This window comes from Bombus vancouverensis, chromosome 13, assembly GCF_051014615.1.
Source record: "Bombus vancouverensis nearcticus chromosome 13, iyBomVanc1_principal, whole genome shotgun sequence".
Taxonomy (NCBI): Eukaryota; Metazoa; Arthropoda; class Insecta; order Hymenoptera; family Apidae; genus Bombus; species Bombus vancouverensis.
In genome coordinates, this window is record NC_134923.1 from 11,906,185 (window position 1) to 11,926,583 (window position 20,399).

The 20,399-nt window shown below is 27.3% G+C and overlaps 4 protein-coding genes across 9 annotated transcripts; 2 read left to right on the forward strand and 2 right to left on the reverse strand.

The window, feature by feature from the left end:
* Nucleotides 1–1,385: 1,385 nt before the first annotated feature.
* Nucleotides 1,386–3,836, reverse strand: Edem1 (ER degradation-enhancing alpha-mannosidase-like protein 2). The gene has a single exon (XM_033341915.2). The coding sequence runs from the start codon at nucleotides 3,618–3,620 to the stop codon at nucleotides 1,524–1,526; it is 2,097 nt and encodes a 698-aa protein (XP_033197806.2). The 5' UTR covers nucleotides 3,621–3,836; the 3' UTR covers nucleotides 1,386–1,523.
* A 538-nt stretch (nucleotides 3,837–4,374) lies between these two features.
* On the forward strand, nucleotides 4,375–9,646 carry phtf (putative homeodomain transcription factor). 2 transcript variants are annotated; one of them, XM_076623778.1, is made up of 17 exons: nucleotides 4,375–4,448; nucleotides 4,535–4,843; nucleotides 4,922–5,061; nucleotides 5,176–5,387; nucleotides 5,475–5,661; nucleotides 5,753–5,889; nucleotides 5,967–6,069; nucleotides 6,162–6,374; nucleotides 6,566–6,630; nucleotides 6,772–6,941; nucleotides 7,077–7,213; nucleotides 7,317–7,626; nucleotides 7,761–7,989; nucleotides 8,121–8,216; nucleotides 8,311–8,454; nucleotides 8,578–8,673; nucleotides 8,753–9,646. In XM_076623778.1, the coding sequence occupies exons 2-17, from the start codon at nucleotides 4,818–4,820 to the stop codon at nucleotides 8,900–8,902; spliced, it is 2,415 nt and encodes an 804-aa protein (XP_076479893.1). In that variant the 5' UTR covers nucleotides 4,375–4,448; nucleotides 4,535–4,817; the 3' UTR covers nucleotides 8,903–9,646. The 2 variants fall into 2 exon arrangements, with proteins under 2 accessions (XP_076479893.1, XP_033198722.1); XM_033342831.2 differs by having other exon boundaries at nucleotides 4,383–4,843.
* Nucleotides 9,647–9,996: 350 nt separating this feature from the next.
* On the forward strand, nucleotides 9,997–15,315 carry pasha (microprocessor complex subunit partner of drosha). The gene is made up of 7 exons (XM_033341582.2): nucleotides 9,997–10,263; nucleotides 11,239–11,670; nucleotides 11,985–12,068; nucleotides 12,200–12,584; nucleotides 12,684–12,961; nucleotides 13,029–13,465; nucleotides 13,645–15,315. The coding sequence occupies exons 2-7, from the start codon at nucleotides 11,268–11,270 to the stop codon at nucleotides 13,975–13,977; spliced, it is 1,920 nt and encodes a 639-aa protein (XP_033197473.1). The 5' UTR covers nucleotides 9,997–10,263; nucleotides 11,239–11,267; the 3' UTR covers nucleotides 13,978–15,315.
* Nucleotides 15,316–16,948: 1,633 nt separating this feature from the next.
* On the reverse strand, nucleotides 16,949–19,524 carry Rilpl (Rab interacting lysosomal protein like). 5 transcript variants are annotated; one of them, XM_076623724.1, is made up of 7 exons: nucleotides 19,309–19,524; nucleotides 18,520–18,870; nucleotides 18,272–18,392; nucleotides 18,037–18,155; nucleotides 17,489–17,859; nucleotides 17,270–17,368; nucleotides 16,949–17,205 (listed from the first exon to the last, which is right to left on the reverse strand). In XM_076623724.1, the coding sequence occupies exons 2-7, from the start codon at nucleotides 18,829–18,831 to the stop codon at nucleotides 17,082–17,084; spliced, it is 1,146 nt and encodes a 381-aa protein (XP_076479839.1). In that variant the 5' UTR covers nucleotides 18,832–18,870; nucleotides 19,309–19,524; the 3' UTR covers nucleotides 16,949–17,081. The 5 variants fall into 5 exon arrangements, with proteins under 5 accessions (XP_076479839.1, XP_076479838.1, XP_033197522.1 ...); XM_076623723.1 differs by having other exon boundaries at nucleotides 18,037–18,164; nucleotides 18,251–18,392; nucleotides 18,520–18,867; nucleotides 19,309–19,522; XM_033341631.2 differs by having other exon boundaries at nucleotides 18,037–18,164; nucleotides 19,309–19,522.
* Nucleotides 19,525–20,399: the final 875 nt, after the last annotated feature.

Here is a 20,399-nt window from a genome sequence, read left to right on the forward strand (position 1 = left end):
GGGGATATGGGTTTCCCCTGAATCCTCATAGGGACTTTTACAAATTTTTATCAGAGAGGAAATGACGTTCTCATGCTTATAGTTTTTATTATTTCACAGTACAGGTACTCCATCATGCGGCCAAATGCTGAAGGTGGTCCACACTAGCATATACAAGAACCTATAACTTTAGTGATCTGCCCTGTTTGGTTGATCATAGTTCTATACTACAAGAACCTGTTTAATTGTACGGTTCTACAAAAAAGTTCATACCTACTTTTCTATTTACTTTTCTATTGCATCATTCCACTCATCCATTATCGTTTGAAAGGGAATACTCTCTTTTTTTCTATAAAGAAATATAGTAAAAAATTAATTTCTCTTTCTTAGGCAACTTACAATTAATTTAATTTTTGCGCGATTTTGTTATTCTCATACTTATCTATTTCGGATAGAAAAGTAGATATGAACTTTCTCGTAGAACCGTACAATTAAATAGGTTCTTGTATCGTGGAACTAAATAGGTTCTTGTCTATACTAGTGTGCAACTAAACAGAGCAGATCTCTAACTTCATAGGATTTTGTATATACTAGCATGGATCACCTTCCAGTATTGCCTGCGTGGCACAGCACTTCCTCTCTGCTTTTATATCGGGGAATTTTAATTGTAGTAGCAACTGCTAAATGAGAAGTACACCAGCCTTGCACGTTATTGGGATTCCCCATTTAGCGATTGATATACCGGATGATATTTTGCCATTTAACATAGCAAATTTTAATAATTACGATGCTTTGAATTTACAATCTTTAAATTCAAAACATTTATCCGTGAAATATATATTTACTTTTAATTTAATTTATGATTTAACATAAAATTTACATTTATACAGAGCCTGCACATATAAAACATAAATTTTATATTTGTATAGTTGATAAGTTGTTTATATACTATAAATTATAGCAGAGAGGAAATTTCCTCTTTGATCACAGATAAATAATTATTACAATTGTGTTACTTTGTAAAATATGTTTCAATTATTACAATTTGTTTACTTTGCTTCTCTCTTTTATTTAAACATATACCAAGCTATTATGTCTTATAAATATAGTATACTAACAAGCATATATAATATTGTTACCTACTGAGTAGTTATGTAAGGATTTATTTTGTGTAGATTACTCATTGTGTAGGTTAGCTTTACTCATCAGAATACATGAAAGTTCAAGGTCACTGTTACGATATACAATAAAATTTTTATTCCAAATTTAATTAACTTATGCCATTGATTGCTAAAAATACGAAAATATAAGAATCGAAAATTCTTTCTTTTTTCAAACTGCTTCTTACGATCTATAATAACTAAAAATTTGATATTGTTAATTGTTAGTTCAATTTACAACTAATATTTCGCTTAGACATGTATTTGCAAATGATATGTCACAACTTCGTCGTTAAAAAGTAATTAAAATATATTCATATTTAAGACAAAAGATTAACAGAAAATATACACATATACACTTGTATATACAATTGATATATAAAATTAAAAAAATTCTCCTATAATTGATATACGTTGTAGGAATGATTGAGATTGGCAAGATAAAAGCTGATAATTTATTTTTGCAGAATTATTTGTTGGATATAAATTCTTTTTTCGAATGTTCTCAAGCAATATTTGTGGTTCAAATCTCGATTTTATACTGTTTTGTTTGATAAACGATTCTGTGTTATTTTTCGTAGCAGAAGTAGGATAATGCCCATCAGAAGTAGTATAGGTTTCATAAGTATCAATATTTTCACTGTCATCAGCTTTATAAATTCCTGAAGGAGGTGCAGCAACTTGTACTTTCAAAGATTCTGGTTCTTCCTGACAAAGACTTCCGGACAAAGCTTCAGGATTGTTTGTGTTTATTTTACTTTCTTCTTCTATTGCTATCACTTCATCTACTTTGCCATTTATAAGTGGCAAAGGATTGATTAAATTTTTGTTATTATTATTCTCTACATTATTTACAGAAGTGTGCCTCATTTCAGATAATTTTACAATTTCAATTGGTTTATCATCGTTTGTATCTTTTATATCTTTTGGATACAAGGCATGCTCTATATTTTCCTTTTCTTTCATATCATTTACAGGAATGAATTTCCATAACGTCGCTTTTTGGTCTGAAAATAAATTCTGACTTCTATGACAACAGTACAATGCTCCAGGATCTATGGGATGTGCTTCTGTATTAAAAATATATCCTCCTGCATCTACAATACATTGACCCCATTGTGTTTCTATAATTTCTCCTTTCTGACCAGAATTATGAATAAAATTATCAGGATCAAAAAGGAGATAAAGATATTTAGTTGTTTCTGCCAAGAAAAAAGACTCCATTCTATCAGCCTTTCGGTGGTCCCTAACATCATTGATAGTTGCATAGCCACACGTAGTTTTAGCACTATGCTGCAAACTTCTTAATATATCTATTCCTACCTGTATAAGGTAAGGATCTCCTGTAGCTCTATATAAGTACATAACTGATTCTATGAGTTCTGGTCTTAACGGGTAACCTTCCCTGTTAGTACCTGCTTCTGCTTGTGGTATGTTATAAAATTCTGGTGTGAATCCAAATTGTTTCCAAACTCGATGATAATTGTGCAATGACTTCATTGCATCTCCAATTTCACCAAATAAACTCAGTACTCCGGGCCAATAGGCATCCAAAGACTGAAACACTGGCAAAGTTACTTGACCTTTTGTCATAGAAACCCATAAATGCCAATCCTCTCGTCGAATATATTTCTCAATAGCAGCTTTGTGCTCATGAAAAATTGTCGCTAGTAGTGGATCTTGGAATAATAAAGTGCCTTTTGCTAAATATTCAAAATAAGAGTCAACACCTGCACCAATTCCAGAATCCTGAGCTGTCCAATGACCTGTTAGTACGTCTATATGATTACCCACTAATCCAATATTTGATTTATAATAGTGCAATGCTTTAATAGCATTCATAGCTACTTCTTCATACAATGGATCTCCAGTTAATCTAGACAAAGTTCCAAATTCTAATAGAAATGTTCCGATCCCAGCAGTACATGTGATACTTGTTTCACCTTCAGGTACTCCATATTTCAAATTAACAGTGCCGTATGGCATTCCTGTTGGAGTGTCAAAGGCTGCAATTAAACGTTTTGCCATATCTTCTGCAAGGCGTAATAATGGACCATTACAAGGCCACCCTGGCTCTAAATTAATGCCTGCTTTACGTGATAGAAGATGAGCACTAAGTAATCCCCCCACTACTCTTATATTAGTTTCAAATACAGATACATTGATATTAGCCTCAAAATCTGCTCTAGCACTTATAATTTCTGCTACACGTCGAAATTCAGAAAAATTACCCATTACAGCGAGGGTATCCAAAGCATCGATAAGTGTCAATGAAAAACTGCCCCATGTATCAAATCCATCACAACTCAATGATCGTAGTTCGTCATAGGGATAAGCGTATGTTAAATAGCTCGAATAAGCATGATCAAACATAGATCGTACTTCTTCCCTTAGAGTAATCAAATCTTTTTTATCGTATTCACGTAGCCCATTTACCAAAGATAAAAAACCAAAACATAACCATGTATCAAAAAGATGCATCTTGATAATCAGTCCGTGAATGTTTATATCTCTTTATTAATCGAAATTTTATTACTCACAGTATATGTAAATGCATTAAAATAAAATGATCTTTTTAAACGTGGCATTACTTAACGAAGATGTTAAAAATTGTTAGAAACCGGCTTTTGTCTGATATAATATATGATACATGACTTATTCTTAAGTAATTTCTAGCTTGTTTTATTGCATGAAGTATGTTGCCTAAACTCATTAAGGGGAGGGGGGAGGATACATAATATTTATATACATAAATGTTAAGTATGTATATTTATCTAGTAATAAAAACATCCAAATACATATAAATAAACAGATTAAAGAATTATTTTACATTCTATGTAGTTTTCATTACTGTATCATACTTTATTAATATACACTTATGCATATTAGCTTTTATTTTCATACATCTAAGTATATTGTAAAATTGATTAAATTAAGTATTTAGTAAAATATTCAAATCTTTCACAATTCAATTTTTATTGTAGTTTAAAAAGGCTATTATGAATAAGTGATAATAAAATAGGGATATTTAAGTTTAATAACAAAATGAAGATAGAGATATTTAATTTTGCTATCCAAATTTTAAGGATATAATATGAATTACAAATTCAGATGAATTAGTTTTTAAAAAATATCTACAAAATTAATTTAAACAACATAATCAGTAAGTTTGATAATCAAAAGAAGTTACTGTTTTATGTATATTATTATAAGATTGGTAGCTACATTGTATTTCGCAACGCTGTTTAAAACGAAATATTATAAACGTGTGACAGTTTCAACAGCGAACGGATAAAAAATATTACATGCGTAATTATTTTTTCGTACAAGACTTTATTAGTATACATTTATAAATTAGAATTAATTGAAAATAATCTTCTTATTAATTGTCACAGTTATTGCTAGGAATCTAGAACATTTTGTTTCTAGATAATGGCGTAAAATTATTGAATGTATTGTAAATATTCGCATTTTATATGTCTCATCTGTCGGTATATCCTGACTGAAAATATTATTTGTAAATAACGCTTGTTATATATTATGGGAGCAACATTTTCTTTAAACATACTAACAAAAGTATACGGAAAATCATCTTCCGTTCGCTCAAATATTGTCGATTATTGGTTAAGATTAAAAATTAACAGTCATTCTGTACGATTACGATAGCGATCGACAAAAATGAAATTAAACGAGCTTGTTTATTGGTAAGAAATTTATGTTTTCATCACATTTCGATCAAGATTATATGGCTGTTTGTACATTTAAAACAATTCACGGTTTAGGTATCAGAAGAAAATTGGTACTTATGATAAGCAACAATGGGAAAAAACCGTGGAACAACATATTCTTGAAGGATTTACACATGTTCCAATGAGAACTGCAAAACTAAAAACGGAACTTATTGATGTAGATCTTGTAAGAGGTAACAATAAACTAAAAAATTATAATCAAAATTTAACTATTAAGCTATTCAATATTACGATATTTATATTTATAATCAATTAATATTCTATTTATATAATATTAATGCATATAGGTTCTTCTTTCCCAAAAGCCAAGCCAAAGCATGGATTGTCAACTGTAGCTTGCTTGGCACTTCAGCGTTTATTGCTTCTTCCTTTATATAGAAAATGGTGGATACAGCAAACTAGTTTAACAATTTTTACTTTATTTTTATTATTGTATAGTTTACAACTGATCAATATGGGTATATATTTTTGTCAAATGGCAAAGGACAATGAAAGTGATGTATGAAATGTTTATTAGTATTACAAATATACATACATCCATATATGTATGTATTTATAGATATATGTATAAGATATACATTTACAGATTATATCAACTTCAGAGGTATTAATACCTGCTATTATGATGTTGACATTATGCGTTGTTCATTCCCATATTGTGTCAACTCATTCAGGACCAACAATAGGTGATGGACAAAATAAGCAAAAAATAGTTAGACGTTTAAGACACACTAGATGTCGAATGGGTAAATCCAGGACAAGACAAAACTTGCGTAAGTTTCTTATTATATATTGTAGAATTATTTTATATAATTATCATGTATGTGGATTTCTATTTTAGTTTATATTTACTATATGCTGTAGGTTTGCATAAAGATTCTAAATCATCTCAAGATACAGCATCTGAAAAAGCTAGCACAGTAAGTGATGAAGTATTAACATCTGTGCGATTTGCTAAAAAGGTTGTAATTGAAAATTCTCTGACTGTTAGTCGGTCACAGGTAATTATAATTTATTATTTGAAATATATAAAAACAGATTTTTAAAAAACTTTATGCATAGTAGTTCACTTTTATAGGAATTTCTGACAGCTCAAGCATCTTGTGATAATGAGCCAATGAATGTGGCTGTGAACCATCCCTTACCCATAAATGAGGCTTCAGCTAGTCATACTCAATCAAGTTAATACATTATATACTGTACTAAAACTTTCTGTCTTATTGTTAGTTACATGCTTTTGTTTAAATGCGAAGTATACTTCTTTTTGTTATAGATGAAGTTCCAGATCCAAATATAAAAAATATACATCAGGATGATGATGGATTTGAAAGCTTAAATGGAAATGTGTCCAGTGATAATGATAAAAGTGCTGCACGAGTACCAGAGAAATTTAAACATAAACGGGAATTACTTAAAAATAACGAGGAACGCATTCTTTGGTTAGAAGATTCTACTAGTCAACAAGTTTTGCAATCAAAATTTTCAGGTTTGATTTTTGACAAATTTTATTTAAACATTTCATATAGTAACATTATGCAATACATGATACAAAGTGCTAGTATCAGTTTAAAATAATATATTTTCATATTTTAGACATATATTTATTTATTAAATCTCTCTAGCAATTTATCTAATATCTTTATTAGCTAAAATGATTGTCTTCCACTTTCCATGCAGCACCTGAATTATTAAAGTCACAGGAAAATTCCTCAAATAGCGAAGCAGAAACTTCTAACAAGATGGTAAATAGTCTAATCTTGTTTTTAACTTCCATAGTTTATTTTTCATATTGTTAATTTTTCTGTAATGTATTTCATTATATTAGATAATTATGTGAGTTACTTAAATATAAACATATTAAAATTTTAAGTTATTATTTAAAGGATAAAGATCAATGTCTAATGGGAATAGGATCAAGGGAAGGACGACAGCAATGCGAAAGTGAGGAAGAAGGAGAGTGTGAAGAAACAGTTACAAATCATTTAACAGAAGCTACAACATCTGCTACAGAATGGATGGGAGTAACAACAAATAGTGATGAATGTAGCTATAGGTGAACAACTTTTTAGAATCTGAAATGTTATTTAATTAGGTCTAAATTAATTAGACTGATATTCAGTAAAAGAGATCATCTTACCATTTATATCTTTATACTAAATTGGCTTTTTAAATTTAAATCCTTTTACAGTTCAGAACTTGAAGAATCTGATCTCCATAATGAAACCAACAAAAATTATGGGGAATTTGTTGAACATCCTTTTTCTTGGGAATTTGAATTACCACCCTCCATAATGCTTATTTCTAATTGTGCTTCATACGATCGTGGTAACATAAATTAAATTATAATAATATAGATAAAATTTAGTACTTAATTATAATTTTAGATGTATTTTCTATTATAATCTATTAAAATTTTGCTGTATTTTAGTTTCCTGTACTATATGGACACGACGTGATATAAAAAAGGCTGAATTGTCGGTGCTGGATATCAGCTCGGCTATTATTGCTAGAGTAGAATCAATGCCTGAGAACATGAATTACTTTTATGGAGGCTTAATGCTTAGTGTGGTATTAGCTTTAATACCATCTATTAAGCGATTGAGTGATCATGTTGGGATGGATAACAGTAGCAATGTAACGAGTTCCTTAATACCAAATGACTTGACTTATGTCAATTTAGAAACATATAGTGATATTTTAGCTAAAGTTATAGATTTGACTTTCGGGACAACTCTCTGGTATGTACACAATATAAATCATTACATAATAAATATCTTAATGAAATAAAAACTATTTTACTATGTAATAAAATGTAGTATTGTTGGAAAAATATCTGTAGGAAAAAATTATTGAATGTTATTATTTATTTCAGGGAACGTATAGTAGTGCTTATATCAGCATTTGAAAGACTTATATTATCCTCTTTATTATTCTTTTTATTAGCAGTTGCAGAACGTACTTATAAACAAAGACTTTTATATGCAAAATTATTTTCACATTTAACATCGTCAAGACGTGCTAGAAAATCTGATTTACCACATTTTCGGTTAAATAAAGTACGCAATATAAAATTGTGGTTAAGTGTCAGATCTTATTTGAAGGTAAAATAAAAAAAAATTATATATATATATATATGAATGTATGTGTAGTTCTAAGCATATTCTTAATATATTTGTAATATTTCAATCTTTTAAGCAGTAATAATTCATTTCCAATGTATCATATATTATAGAGAAGAGGACCGCAACGTTCTGTAGATGTAATAGTATCAGCAGTATTCATTGTTACTTTATTATTGTTATCATTTGTGAGCTTGGAGTTAATTAAGGTAAAAAGATGAGTATAAAAATGTTACAGTGAGAATATACATATATATATATATATAACACTCTATAAGTATAATATTAATATTTGTGATATAGGACCTTGAGAGTTTACATTCCCGATATAACGTTGAAGCATTGTTTTGGAGTTTTTCTCTTGGAATATTTATATTACGTTTTATGACATTGGGTACGAAAATTAATAAAAAATACAGAAATCTTTCTGTGTTAATAACTGAACAGGTAATTAAAATAAAATAATTAAAATAAATTAAAAACGATATATATAACGTATTTAATACGTATACAAAATGTTATTCATATTTATATTTTAATTTGAAGTATTTGATATTGTTTTGTTTTTAGATCAATTTGTATTTACAAATAGAGCAAAAGCCACATAAAAAAGAAGAACTTATGGTAGCAAATAATGTACTCAAATTAGCAGCAGATTTGATAAAGGTAGTATGAAAACGCATGTCCTTGTTATTACATTTGTAAAACAACTGATTCAATCAAATAATTAGTATATATTTTGCAGGAACTTGAATGTCCATTTAAAATATCTGGTTTATCAGCTAATCCCTATTTATACACAATTACAAAAGTAGTACTATTATCTGCTCTTTCGGGAGTGCTTTCTGAATTACTTGGATTTAAGCTTAAGTTACATAAGATAAAAATTAAATAAAAAGAGGGATATTATATTAAATATTTATTTCCATATAGCTACCTCATGATGTTGAATCATTAACGAAAATAACTTTGTTATTGATATTCTATAGTATTGTTTTAAATATTGAAAGAAAATATTTCATTTTCTAATTTCTTAGTTTACGTATATTACGTATCATTGTTATTTTATGATATTGTTAGGAATTCTGTTTTATAGCGACGAATTAAATCACTAAATTGTTTTTATTTGTTATAATAAGAAGTAATAAAAGTTCTGCTCATAATTATCATAGTAAACTATATTGAAATATTCTATAAAAATGTCAGAAGTAAATATTTATTTTTTTAAATTAACCGTTATTTTACAACCTATATGCAACTCGTATGTATTACAATCTGTTATGCTCATAGCAAAATTTAGATATAATCAGAGAGGAAATTTCCAAATATAATTGTTCGTTTAATGCATAACAAACAATTTAAATATATATTTATTGATGCTTTATATACATATATAGAATATCTAAGTATCATGTACATATAATATTGTAAATACTGCTACAAACAATGCTTTAAGTGGAATATAAAAAATATGAAATAAAACAACTAAGTCATGTATATGTATGTATTGTATGTATATATACACATATACTCTTGCAATTATAAATACTGTGACTTAAGTGTAAATTATGTGAATTTTACCGTATTCGATCTTTTTGGCGAATCTGTTTTTTAAAAAATAAAATTATATGCAATATAATCTTGATTTTCGTTTAAATACCTATATTTTTTGTCTATAATACTTATAATAATTATAAATATTATAAAATAATACTTATAATAATTATTATTTATCTATAATACATAGAAATAATAAGTAAAATTGTACACATGTAAAATTCAAATCTCAGTAATTAGTAATAAATTTAAAAATACATATAACCAGAATCAAATGATACCATCGACGAGGTAAGTACAGGTATGTCTTAGGTCCTTAATCAATAGTCAATGCCAGTCAATGGCGATCTATGGGTGAGATACTTTCATTGGCTGAGTATAGCTTTCTCAATATAACGAAAGAGAGCGTTGGAACACTAAAGTTTCTATTCTATTGTATTATTACATGAGATATAGCTAAAATTTCAAACAAAGTGGATATAAATTTATCTTAAATAACTAAGTGCTGATTTAAAAATAATTTGTGTTCTAAATAAAACTGATACAGCAGTTTTTCTTTTAAATCATAAATATTAAAAAAGTGTCAGTAAACATTGAGTATCTAAGATAAACTGTACCTAACCCAACATTGTTAAATGGTCGGTGAATTAGCGTTTATAATTTTCGGAAATATACGATATTGTGATATAATAAATAAAGGTATTATTACGAAGCTATATGAAATTAATAACGATGTATTATAATATTGATTTACATTACTTGCTAAACACGAAAATCATATGCTTTCACTATCAACTTATATAAAAAGGCAGAAAGTAAATTTTTTACTATTACAATAATATAATTATCCGTATGATTATTTTATCTATCACTCAATTTGTGTGTATAGAACAAGCCTTTTTAAAAATAAAATACGTTTATTTAATGTACATGAATTAGAAAATTGAGAATTATAGTAAAAAAGTTTGTCTATTTTATATGTGTCTCAGATAAACAAGGGAGGATTTCATTATACTGTAATATATACAATTCCATTGATTCAAAACTTTTTTGTGATATATTTTTATACTTTATACATATTTTCTAAATATATTACATTTTACTAGTGTATATAGATATAAAAATATTAAACTTGCATGTAATTTATATTAGCTTACAACGGGAGCATTTGATATATTATTTAAATAAATCTAATTTTCATATCATTAGTGCATTATTCGGACTAGCAACAGGTTCAATTTTTCAATGTTGTCCCTGTCTAGTTTCGGAGCCAAGCAAGTGTGTCAACTACATTCTACAATATTCTGACAATATAATGTATTATTTGTGCAATATGTACTCATGGATATATAATAGGCCCCAAACTGCTAACACTAATGCAAATGTCCAATTTTCGTTGCCATTTTTAAAGTGGTTTCAAATTGATTGGACTTTGGCCTCATTGGTGAAAGTGGTGTGGCCATGCGACGTGCTTGATATTATTTAATCCACGGGTTATTATATACAGAGTTTGTGTTTAAGTTTATGTAACAAATTTTGCTACAAAGATAATTAAAAATTATTTGCTTGTTAGTATATGAATGTGTTAAATATTTAATCAACTATAAAAATTATAAGACATAAAATATCCTCTAAATTGAAATTTGATATGTTATTGATAATTAGATCTTACAGTATTTTAGCAGATCCTTGTTATACATATAATGGAGATTGATAAAGAAGTTCCTGAAGAAAACCCTAAATCAAATATGGCTTCTCAAAATGAAAACACTAATGAAACAATTTTGGATAATCAACAAAGCACGTTGGAAATAAATACTGATAATCAAGGTGGAATGTCAGACAGAAGCAATTGTAGTGATATAATGGAAGAAGAAACTATATCTGTTGATGATACAAATGCATACAATGGTTCTACTACCGAAGACTGTATTATGGAATCTAACACAGATAGCATTGCAGCTACAGATGATTTAAGACAGTTTGATGTTTTGGATGATTTAGAACGCCATCCAGATCAGAACTGCTGTGATATGGATTCTGATACCGATGAAAGTATGGATTCTGATGTACCTGATGAAGAAATTGAAGCCATGCTTGAAGAAGGTAAATCTTACTATTTCAAAACAATTTTAAATTCAAAATAAATATTGCAATAAATTTTATTGCTGTTTTGTAAGGTAAAGTATACAAGGTACTGAGAGAGAAAGAGAGATAATAGTTTATAGTAAGCATAACTTATATTAATATGAAAGAAACTTATAAGAATAGGCTAAATTGGAAAACTTATATGTGTCTAAAACAAAATCATAAAAAGAAGACAGAAAGATAAGATCATTTGTTATTTCCTTTTATACTTCTTATATAGATCATGCAGTTGCAGAGTATTTTTTTAGTTAAGTATTATATGCTACTATTAGGTTTACCGGAAGAATTTAAAGGCAAAAGAAAAGACAAGAAGGATAGTGTACCATATGAAGAGAAAGTGAAACTCGTCTTGGATGGTGAGTATTTAAATATTTAATATATAAAAAGATTCCAATATTGTATAAAAACTATAGCTATAGTTACTTGAAATTATCAAGAAGTTATATGTAAAGTGTAACATATAAGAATATAACATTTTTTTTTACAGAAATTGGACATAATCACTTTGACGTTCTTCCGGAAGGGTGGGTGCAGGTAACACATAATAGTGGAATGCCTTTATATTTGCATAAACAAAGTAGGGTTTGTACTCTTGCAAAACCATATTTCCTTGGACCTGGTAGTGTGAGAAAACACGAAGTGCCTGTTAGTGCAATACCTTGTCTTCAATACAAAAGAGCTCTTCATGAAGAAGAAGAAGAAAGAAAGAAGCAGAAAGAACGTGATCCAAATACAGAAGTGTGTAGCCTCCCTAGTGCAAAGATTGAAACAATTCAAGAAAATCGAGCGGCTCATTCATTAGATAGTAAACAATTAAGAAATTATTGCCAATCGCTATTTCGCTTTAAAGCTATTAAAGTAATGAGATTTCAGTAAGTATATATTAAATAATATTAAAGAAACAATAGTACTCATATAATGGAATAAAACTAGTTAACGAATTTTAATAAACACGCTCCATTATCATTTAGATCATGGTCAGCAAGGAGAAAATTTACAAAAAATAAAAAACATCGTAAACAACTTGAACGTCCTACTTTACCGGATGGAACAAAACTAATAACGTTTCCAGTTAGTAGTTCTGGACTAGCAGGAAGTAGCAGTGGTAATGTCGGAGATGATAGTACTGGACAAAGACCACCAAAACATTGGATAATGAATCCCTCAGGCAAAAGTTATGTTTGCATACTTCATGAATATGTACAACATGCACTTAAAAAGCAACCAACTTACAAGTTTAAAGAATTAGGTAAGTTGCATAAAAAATAATTCTTTAGCTAGTATATATTAAATTAATCTATTTCTTGCATTTTTAGAAAATGCAGCAACTCCATATTCTGCTGTTGTTTGTATAAATGATATGGAGTATGGAAGCGGTTTCGGTAGTAGCAAAAAACAAGCAAAAGCTAATGCTGCGCGGAAAACTCTTGAAATTTTAATTCCTCAAATGAGAGATAAAATTTCTGGTGATAATGGAGGAGATACAGTTTCTGGTAATAACAGTCGAATGATTAAAGCATCAAGGACAAATTCTGATGCAGATTTATCATTCTTTGATGAAATATCGATCACCGATCCACGAGTCGCAGAATTTTGCGCAAAGACAACTGAACCGTCACCGCATGCTATTTTAATCACCTGCCTCCAACGAAATTATGGTCTTGGTGATATGCATATTAATTACTCTGTAAACACATTAAAACATCAACGCAATGAATTTACAATGCGTGTCGGCAAACATGAAGCCACTGTTGTAAGTAAAATTATAATCTATTAAATTATAATTAATTCAAATTTATATAGTCCCATATTTTATCTATTTCTCTTAAAAAAGAATATGCAACATTATAAATGTGTTCTTTTTATTTTAGTTCGCTTTATTTCTCTCATAAAGTACCTTTTAATTGTAACATATATTTGAAATAATTTTAGGTATGTCGTAATAAGAAAGATGGTAAACAACGAGCAGCCCAAGCTATCCTGCAGCTTATGCATCCTCATATCCAGTCTTGGGGATCCTTACTAAGACTTTATGGATCTCGAAGCGTAAAATCTTTTAAAGAAAAGAAACAGCTAGAACAAGAAATCACGTTGTTACAAGGTAAAGCTGCTGTCAATCAACCAAATCACGCTATTCTAAGTAAACTTAGACAAGAAATGCGTAAACTGGCAGAACAGAGACAGGCAATACAACCTATCGGTAAGTTTGTACCGCCGGATTTACCAACTGGATCTGCAGCTAATTTGAACAATGTGGATTTATAACATACTAGTCAACTACTGTGTATCCTATAAATATTAGTTTATTTTGTAAGTTTTGTAAGAAAGTAAACGTTTTTGATTTACTTTATATTTTATGTTTTGAAAACAAGAGTGAAACATTTTATAATATAGTAATTTAAAAAGAAAATGGTGCTGATGCTTATCCATATTTAATATTTTGATATTTTTATTTTTTATGTATCTCGAAATCAATTTTTATAATCAATTAATACAATGATTAAGAGTATAATAAAATGCGAATGTTGGTTAAAAATATTTGGAGATTGTTTTTAAGATTTGGATTTCAAGAACAGTTTTGATATCGAGATATTACAGAATGCTACCTCAATCACATTAGTTTTCTTGCACTGTAAATTGTTAAATGTATTTGACAATATTGTTTTTAAAATCACTATTGTTTCTATACATAAAGGGAATTTAATATTACATGTAAATGATTATTAATTGTATGTTATTTTATGTAGAATTACCAAACACATAACGATTCATAAAACATAATCATTTATTTTTAAAGAACTGATTACAGTAAAGTATATTTCAGTTCTATAAACATTAAGGCATCAATCTTGCATATTAATAATGGTTACAATATATTGAAAAGTATTGTAATTGTCCTAATAAATTTGCTAATAGAATTAATAGAATATAAATAAATTATCAAATAGTGCATAAAACATTTACATCACTTATCTTCTTTGGCACTTTTGTATGATTTTTTTTCTATATCACTATTATTCTTATTCTGCATTTATGTGGTATTTTACTAATTATTTAACGATACCACTGTAAAATTAATAACACAAGTATTGGAACTTATTTCAAAGTTTAAGCTTTCGTCGGAAATATTACAATGTATGTATTTCTAAATTCAATAAAAAGGTATTTTCATTCTTTCACCTTAGTATCATGATATTTCTGTAGAAAATACAAACATCAATCTTCATTATTTGTGTATTATAAATTATGGATTTTTTTTGTGTTACCTATGTGTAAATGAAATTTTTGTTTACTTAATTACAATACAATATGTTACATATATAAATTACTATATAGATAGAAAAATTATGTATTATACTATAATATGGTGACAGTAAGTAATATGATTAATATAATATTCTAATATTCTATTTAAAACATTGTGAAACTATGTGGAATAGATAAATTTTGTTTGGTATGTGTGTGTGAGTGAGTGCATGCGTGTTTGGTTCTTTTTATATCATAAAAATTGTTACTTTTTGAGATAATATTGTTTAAAAATATTAGATTTACTGATTGTATAGTATACAAAAGCATCGTGTAATAAACAAAATCTTAAACTTTTTATCAGCTGTTTTAAAAACCTTGTTAAATTAATGCAAGATAAATGCATTTACATATATAATAGGCATACGTAACAAGACTAGAATTATAATAATTGTAATAAATTATTTTTAAACGCGCACATGCGTGTGAAACATATTTTTATTATAAAATAAATATGTATATATCATATCCTTTATTTCAAAACATAACTTAAGTTACAGATATGTTTTATAGCTATTTGTAACTTAAGCTACAATATATTCTTGTTTTTTCTAATTTCATTTTATAGACGTTGTTAAATTGAAGCAGTTTTATTGAATACATGTATGTATACTGGTCTAAAAATACATATTTAACAAATATTAAATTTTTTATTTTATGTCATAGGATTTGAAAAGTATAAAACTTTCCTATATAAAATTTTAAAAACTTTTAATCAATTTAAAAAATTTCAATTAAAAAACAATTGTTATTTTACAATTAAATTAATAATTATATTTTCATATGACAATATACATACTGGTGTAGAAATTTTAAATTTTAAACTCAGAATATTTATAAATAATATTTTTACAGGTTTCTCCTGAGATTATTGAAATTGGGAGTGAGAACTATATTTTTATTTCTTTTTTATAATTTTAATTTATATATCAATTTAACAAGAATGACTATTATCAATATATTTTATTGGTTGAATGTGAACTTCATTTTACGTGACTGCATATTTTCACATTAACACTACTATTATTATTTCTTGTGTAATTTTATATATATATATAATTAATATCTTTATATATATTATATTAAATATATCTACGTTTATGATTTTCAAATAGTATTTACAATCTATATAAGTATAATATTTGCCTTTATTTTCACACTGACATTTAATGGCACACAAATTATAAAAAATGTAAACACATTATAATATCCAAATTCTTACTAAAACTATAGAAAAAATATATATACTTGTTTATATGTAGCCAAATTTTAGTTAAAAGAATACTTATTTTAATTTAATATTTTAAATTATACTCGGACATAAATATTTTTGAAAAAAAACGAAGATATACAAATATAAATACTTTAAAAAACAATAATTATTTTTTATGTAATTATACAATTTTTATATTTATTATAACGTTAGATAGCCTACATTGATAAAGATATATCAGTACTTTTGGAATTTCATGTACTTGTAACTATTATGTATTAAATGCAAAAGAAATTATCATATTCTAACAAGATAAAACTGAATCTTTTTGTATCTAAAAACATTTGTTTTGTGTTAACTATAAATATATAATAAAGAAAAATGCTACTGCATGATTTTTATACAAGTTAAAGAGATTGTATAACTTTGTCTAGAATATTATATTTTATATCGTTACTTATATTATATGAAATATAATACCAATAGAAATAATAAGACACTACCATATGCATCATTATCAACATTTTTAACTTTGGAGGCACGTCAATTCAATTGTTAACATATATTTAAATATAGTTCGTTTTAGATTATTTTAATAATTGATAAATGCAATGTTGCACATATATGAATAATCGTGCTTTTGTCTAATTCTTTTTAATCACATATAATTAAATCTTCTTAGTTATTTAATAGTTGTAATTAATAACTCAAAAAAAATGAGTTACATACTTTTAATTCATTAAACCAATTTAGATACCATTATTAGAATATAAAATACTATGAATAAACACAAAGACATTATGTTCAATAAATCTTCGTAGGATTTTAAAAATTATTCGTTGAAAAACCATTATATAGATTCATCATATGTACTGTTTCCAGAGAGAGCCATTTTTGATAAACTAGAAAGACTTCGACGTGGGCTACTACCAACTAAAAAACTACTGCTAGACTCTGAGAAAATTTTCCGGAAACTGGAAAGTAGACATTGTTATTAAAAATTAGAATTCTTAAGTTTTTCATGTATGAGTTACTTACAATTTACGAATCCCAGATTCAGATGTCTTTTTCCATGGTGCATCATCTGGTTCATAGGGAAGAGGGCCTTGAACAGGAGCATCTTTATCATCCTCAACCCTATAATAATATCAAAGACAATATAATTTCTTAAATATTGTAATATTAAATTGTACTGAAAAAATCTTATTATAATTTACGGAGCAAGGCAAATTATTATTGTATATATGTGAAACGTACGTTTCAGGCTTTGGTCGATATAATTCTAGTTCATCTTCTAAATCTGATACTCTAGCTTTCAATTCATTTCGTTCATGTAAAATTTCTTTCAACTCGGCGGTAGTAAACCTTGGTCTGTCAGGATCATCCAGATCATATATAGCCTTATTTGTTAAATCTGGGCAACCCTGTAATTTACTTAGGTCTTCATTTTCTTTTTTTGCTAAACCAAGGCGGGCACGAAGATTTATCAATTCACGATTTTGATCTTGCAATTGGGCTAAGAAGTCTGCTCGTTCCTCTACTAAACCACGTGCTTGCATTTGGGCCTGACGCTGTTTCCGCTTTAATTCTCGACCGACAACTCCGAGTTTTTCAACCTGTGCTGTCAGCTGTATAAAACGGAACAATAATTTACAATAAAATATATATTATTAGTATCTAAAAAAAAAGCAGAACAGATAATTAAGGAAATTATAAAGTATCAAACATATTACATTTACAAAAGCATTACTTAATCACAATTTATATTAGTCACAAATTACATACGAACATAAGTACCAATTTACATTTTCTATTTCTGTATTTTTTTGCAGCAGCTCTTTGTCTCTTCCTCGAATTTGATCTCTTTGTTTGTCTATCATAGATCTTAAGTGCTGCAATACTGCAATATCAACTTCTTGACTAGCTGTAAAAGCTGGAAATATATTCATGTAACTAATAAGACATATATACAATAGAACATTTATAGCATCGTGTTAGTAGGAATAAGGTTGTTAGTACTTTGTTTACTGCTGTACTGACTATCACTACGTGATTCTTGCAGAGCCTCTGATAATCGTCGATTTTCTTCTTGTAACCTTGTAACCATTTCTACTAGGTCACGAGATTCTTGACGCCAATGTTCTTCGATTTGTTCCAGTTCCTATATAATAAATAAATGTTTCTGAATAAATAAGAAAACGAGCAAGTTCTAAATATTCATCTATCAAATACCTATGCATATGCATCTGTATATATGTGGAATTTATGAATTTTTTAAAATAAAATACCTTTTCAAATCTTTGCCTATCTTCAGCTTTTTCAATTTTATCACTTTCTAGTTGTGAAATCTTTGCTTGTAATTCTTGAACTGTAGTATTTTCACGTTCATTTTTGGTTGCAAGATTTTCCAATAATTCTAATGCATGTATTACTTTTGGCATAAGATTGGTCACAGAGTCTACTCCATATGAATCTATGAGTTTTTCACATTCTTTTCCTATTTCCGATGCAATATCATAAACATCTACAACGGATATGTCGGATACTACAGCATATTCCTCCATATTATGGGTTGTATAATTTCCCAAACAAAAAGGCATGAATACTTTTTATATCAAAGTATATTATATGTGAAGCTGCTGAAATATACAATAATATATTCTAACAGAAATTATGTCAATTACTAACTAATATTAGTTTTAATATATTAATACAATGATTAATTAATTTCAATATTACAATTATTTGTAAAAATTTCAATACCTCGAAATGTGTTACGATCAATTAGTGAAATTAAAAAAGATACAATGGAACGTAACAAAATATTAATATTAATATTAATTTAATATTATCATAATTTGCGTTCAATATAACACACTTTTATATTAATTTAGGCCTGGCGTTAAGAAATTTAAATAATATTCGTTATACAAAAATATAAACGATTAGAATATATACATCGATAACAATTAATGTGTCTGAAAGTACGAGATCATGTCGATTAAGCACAGTTGCAATCAGATTCTATTTAGCGCTATATGGCAGTACTGCAGAGGTTCCACTTTTAATATACGTACATGTACATATAGACGATTTTCATCACAAGCACCGTATGTATCTTTTCGAAGTAATAAATTGAAATAGAAGAAAAAATTAAAGAAGTTTGAAATCGACAATCTAGTGATTCTGGATTAAGCCTAGTCTTCTTTTTGGTACAGCGATTTTCGCAAACTGTATCTATCGGCGAGTGTTAATCAAAGCGATACAATGATTGGACATTTCCAATCGAACGCAACAGAATCGCTCAGTAGTTAAACATTTTCATAATAATATTTTCCCGAGAAACTATAACTCAAAAGTATTTACTTATATGTATTTTTGTATTATATTCAATGTAAAGCAAAATATCGATTAATTCCTTACCTTACATGTAAACTACATTGTTAATTTTGGATGCTCTGTTCTAAAAAAATAGTAGGATACTTGTATACATAACTATGTCAACAACAACAATATATATATATGTATATATGTTGAAATTTATAAGAATTTAAAAATTGTTTATAAAGAATTCCATATAAAATATTGAATGAATTGATTTTTATTACTCATCTTATTCTTCTTGCGATCTAATAATGATTAAGTATTTAAAAGATAGTTAAAACACAAAGTCATTTTTATTTACACTAAATACATGTATGTATGACAATTCATTTATTATTTAAAATAATAAAGTTAATTTTAAAATGTATTTATTCTTATATTATGTATTTTTAATGAGAGCATTTTATCATTATTGAATAAATATTAGTAATAGATAATAATAGTAACAATAATTAAAAACGAAAATTCTTGTTTTTATAGATTATTCAAAGATCTATTATTTCATATCCATTTTATCTTTTCAACGTTTTAAAAATATACGTATGTACGTATGTATATGAGAAGTCTGTTTCATAGAAATTGTACTATATATTTATATATGTATATTTAATCTTTTGGTATCAGTTTTTATTAAAACATTTTCTATGTAATACAATAATATATATATATTTTATTTTATATTACAATTTCAGTGTACAGTCGTTGTGTAATAAAGATATTAAATTTTCAAAATTTGAACATATGTATATTAAGTTTTGTATAGCATATAAATTCTGACATTAGT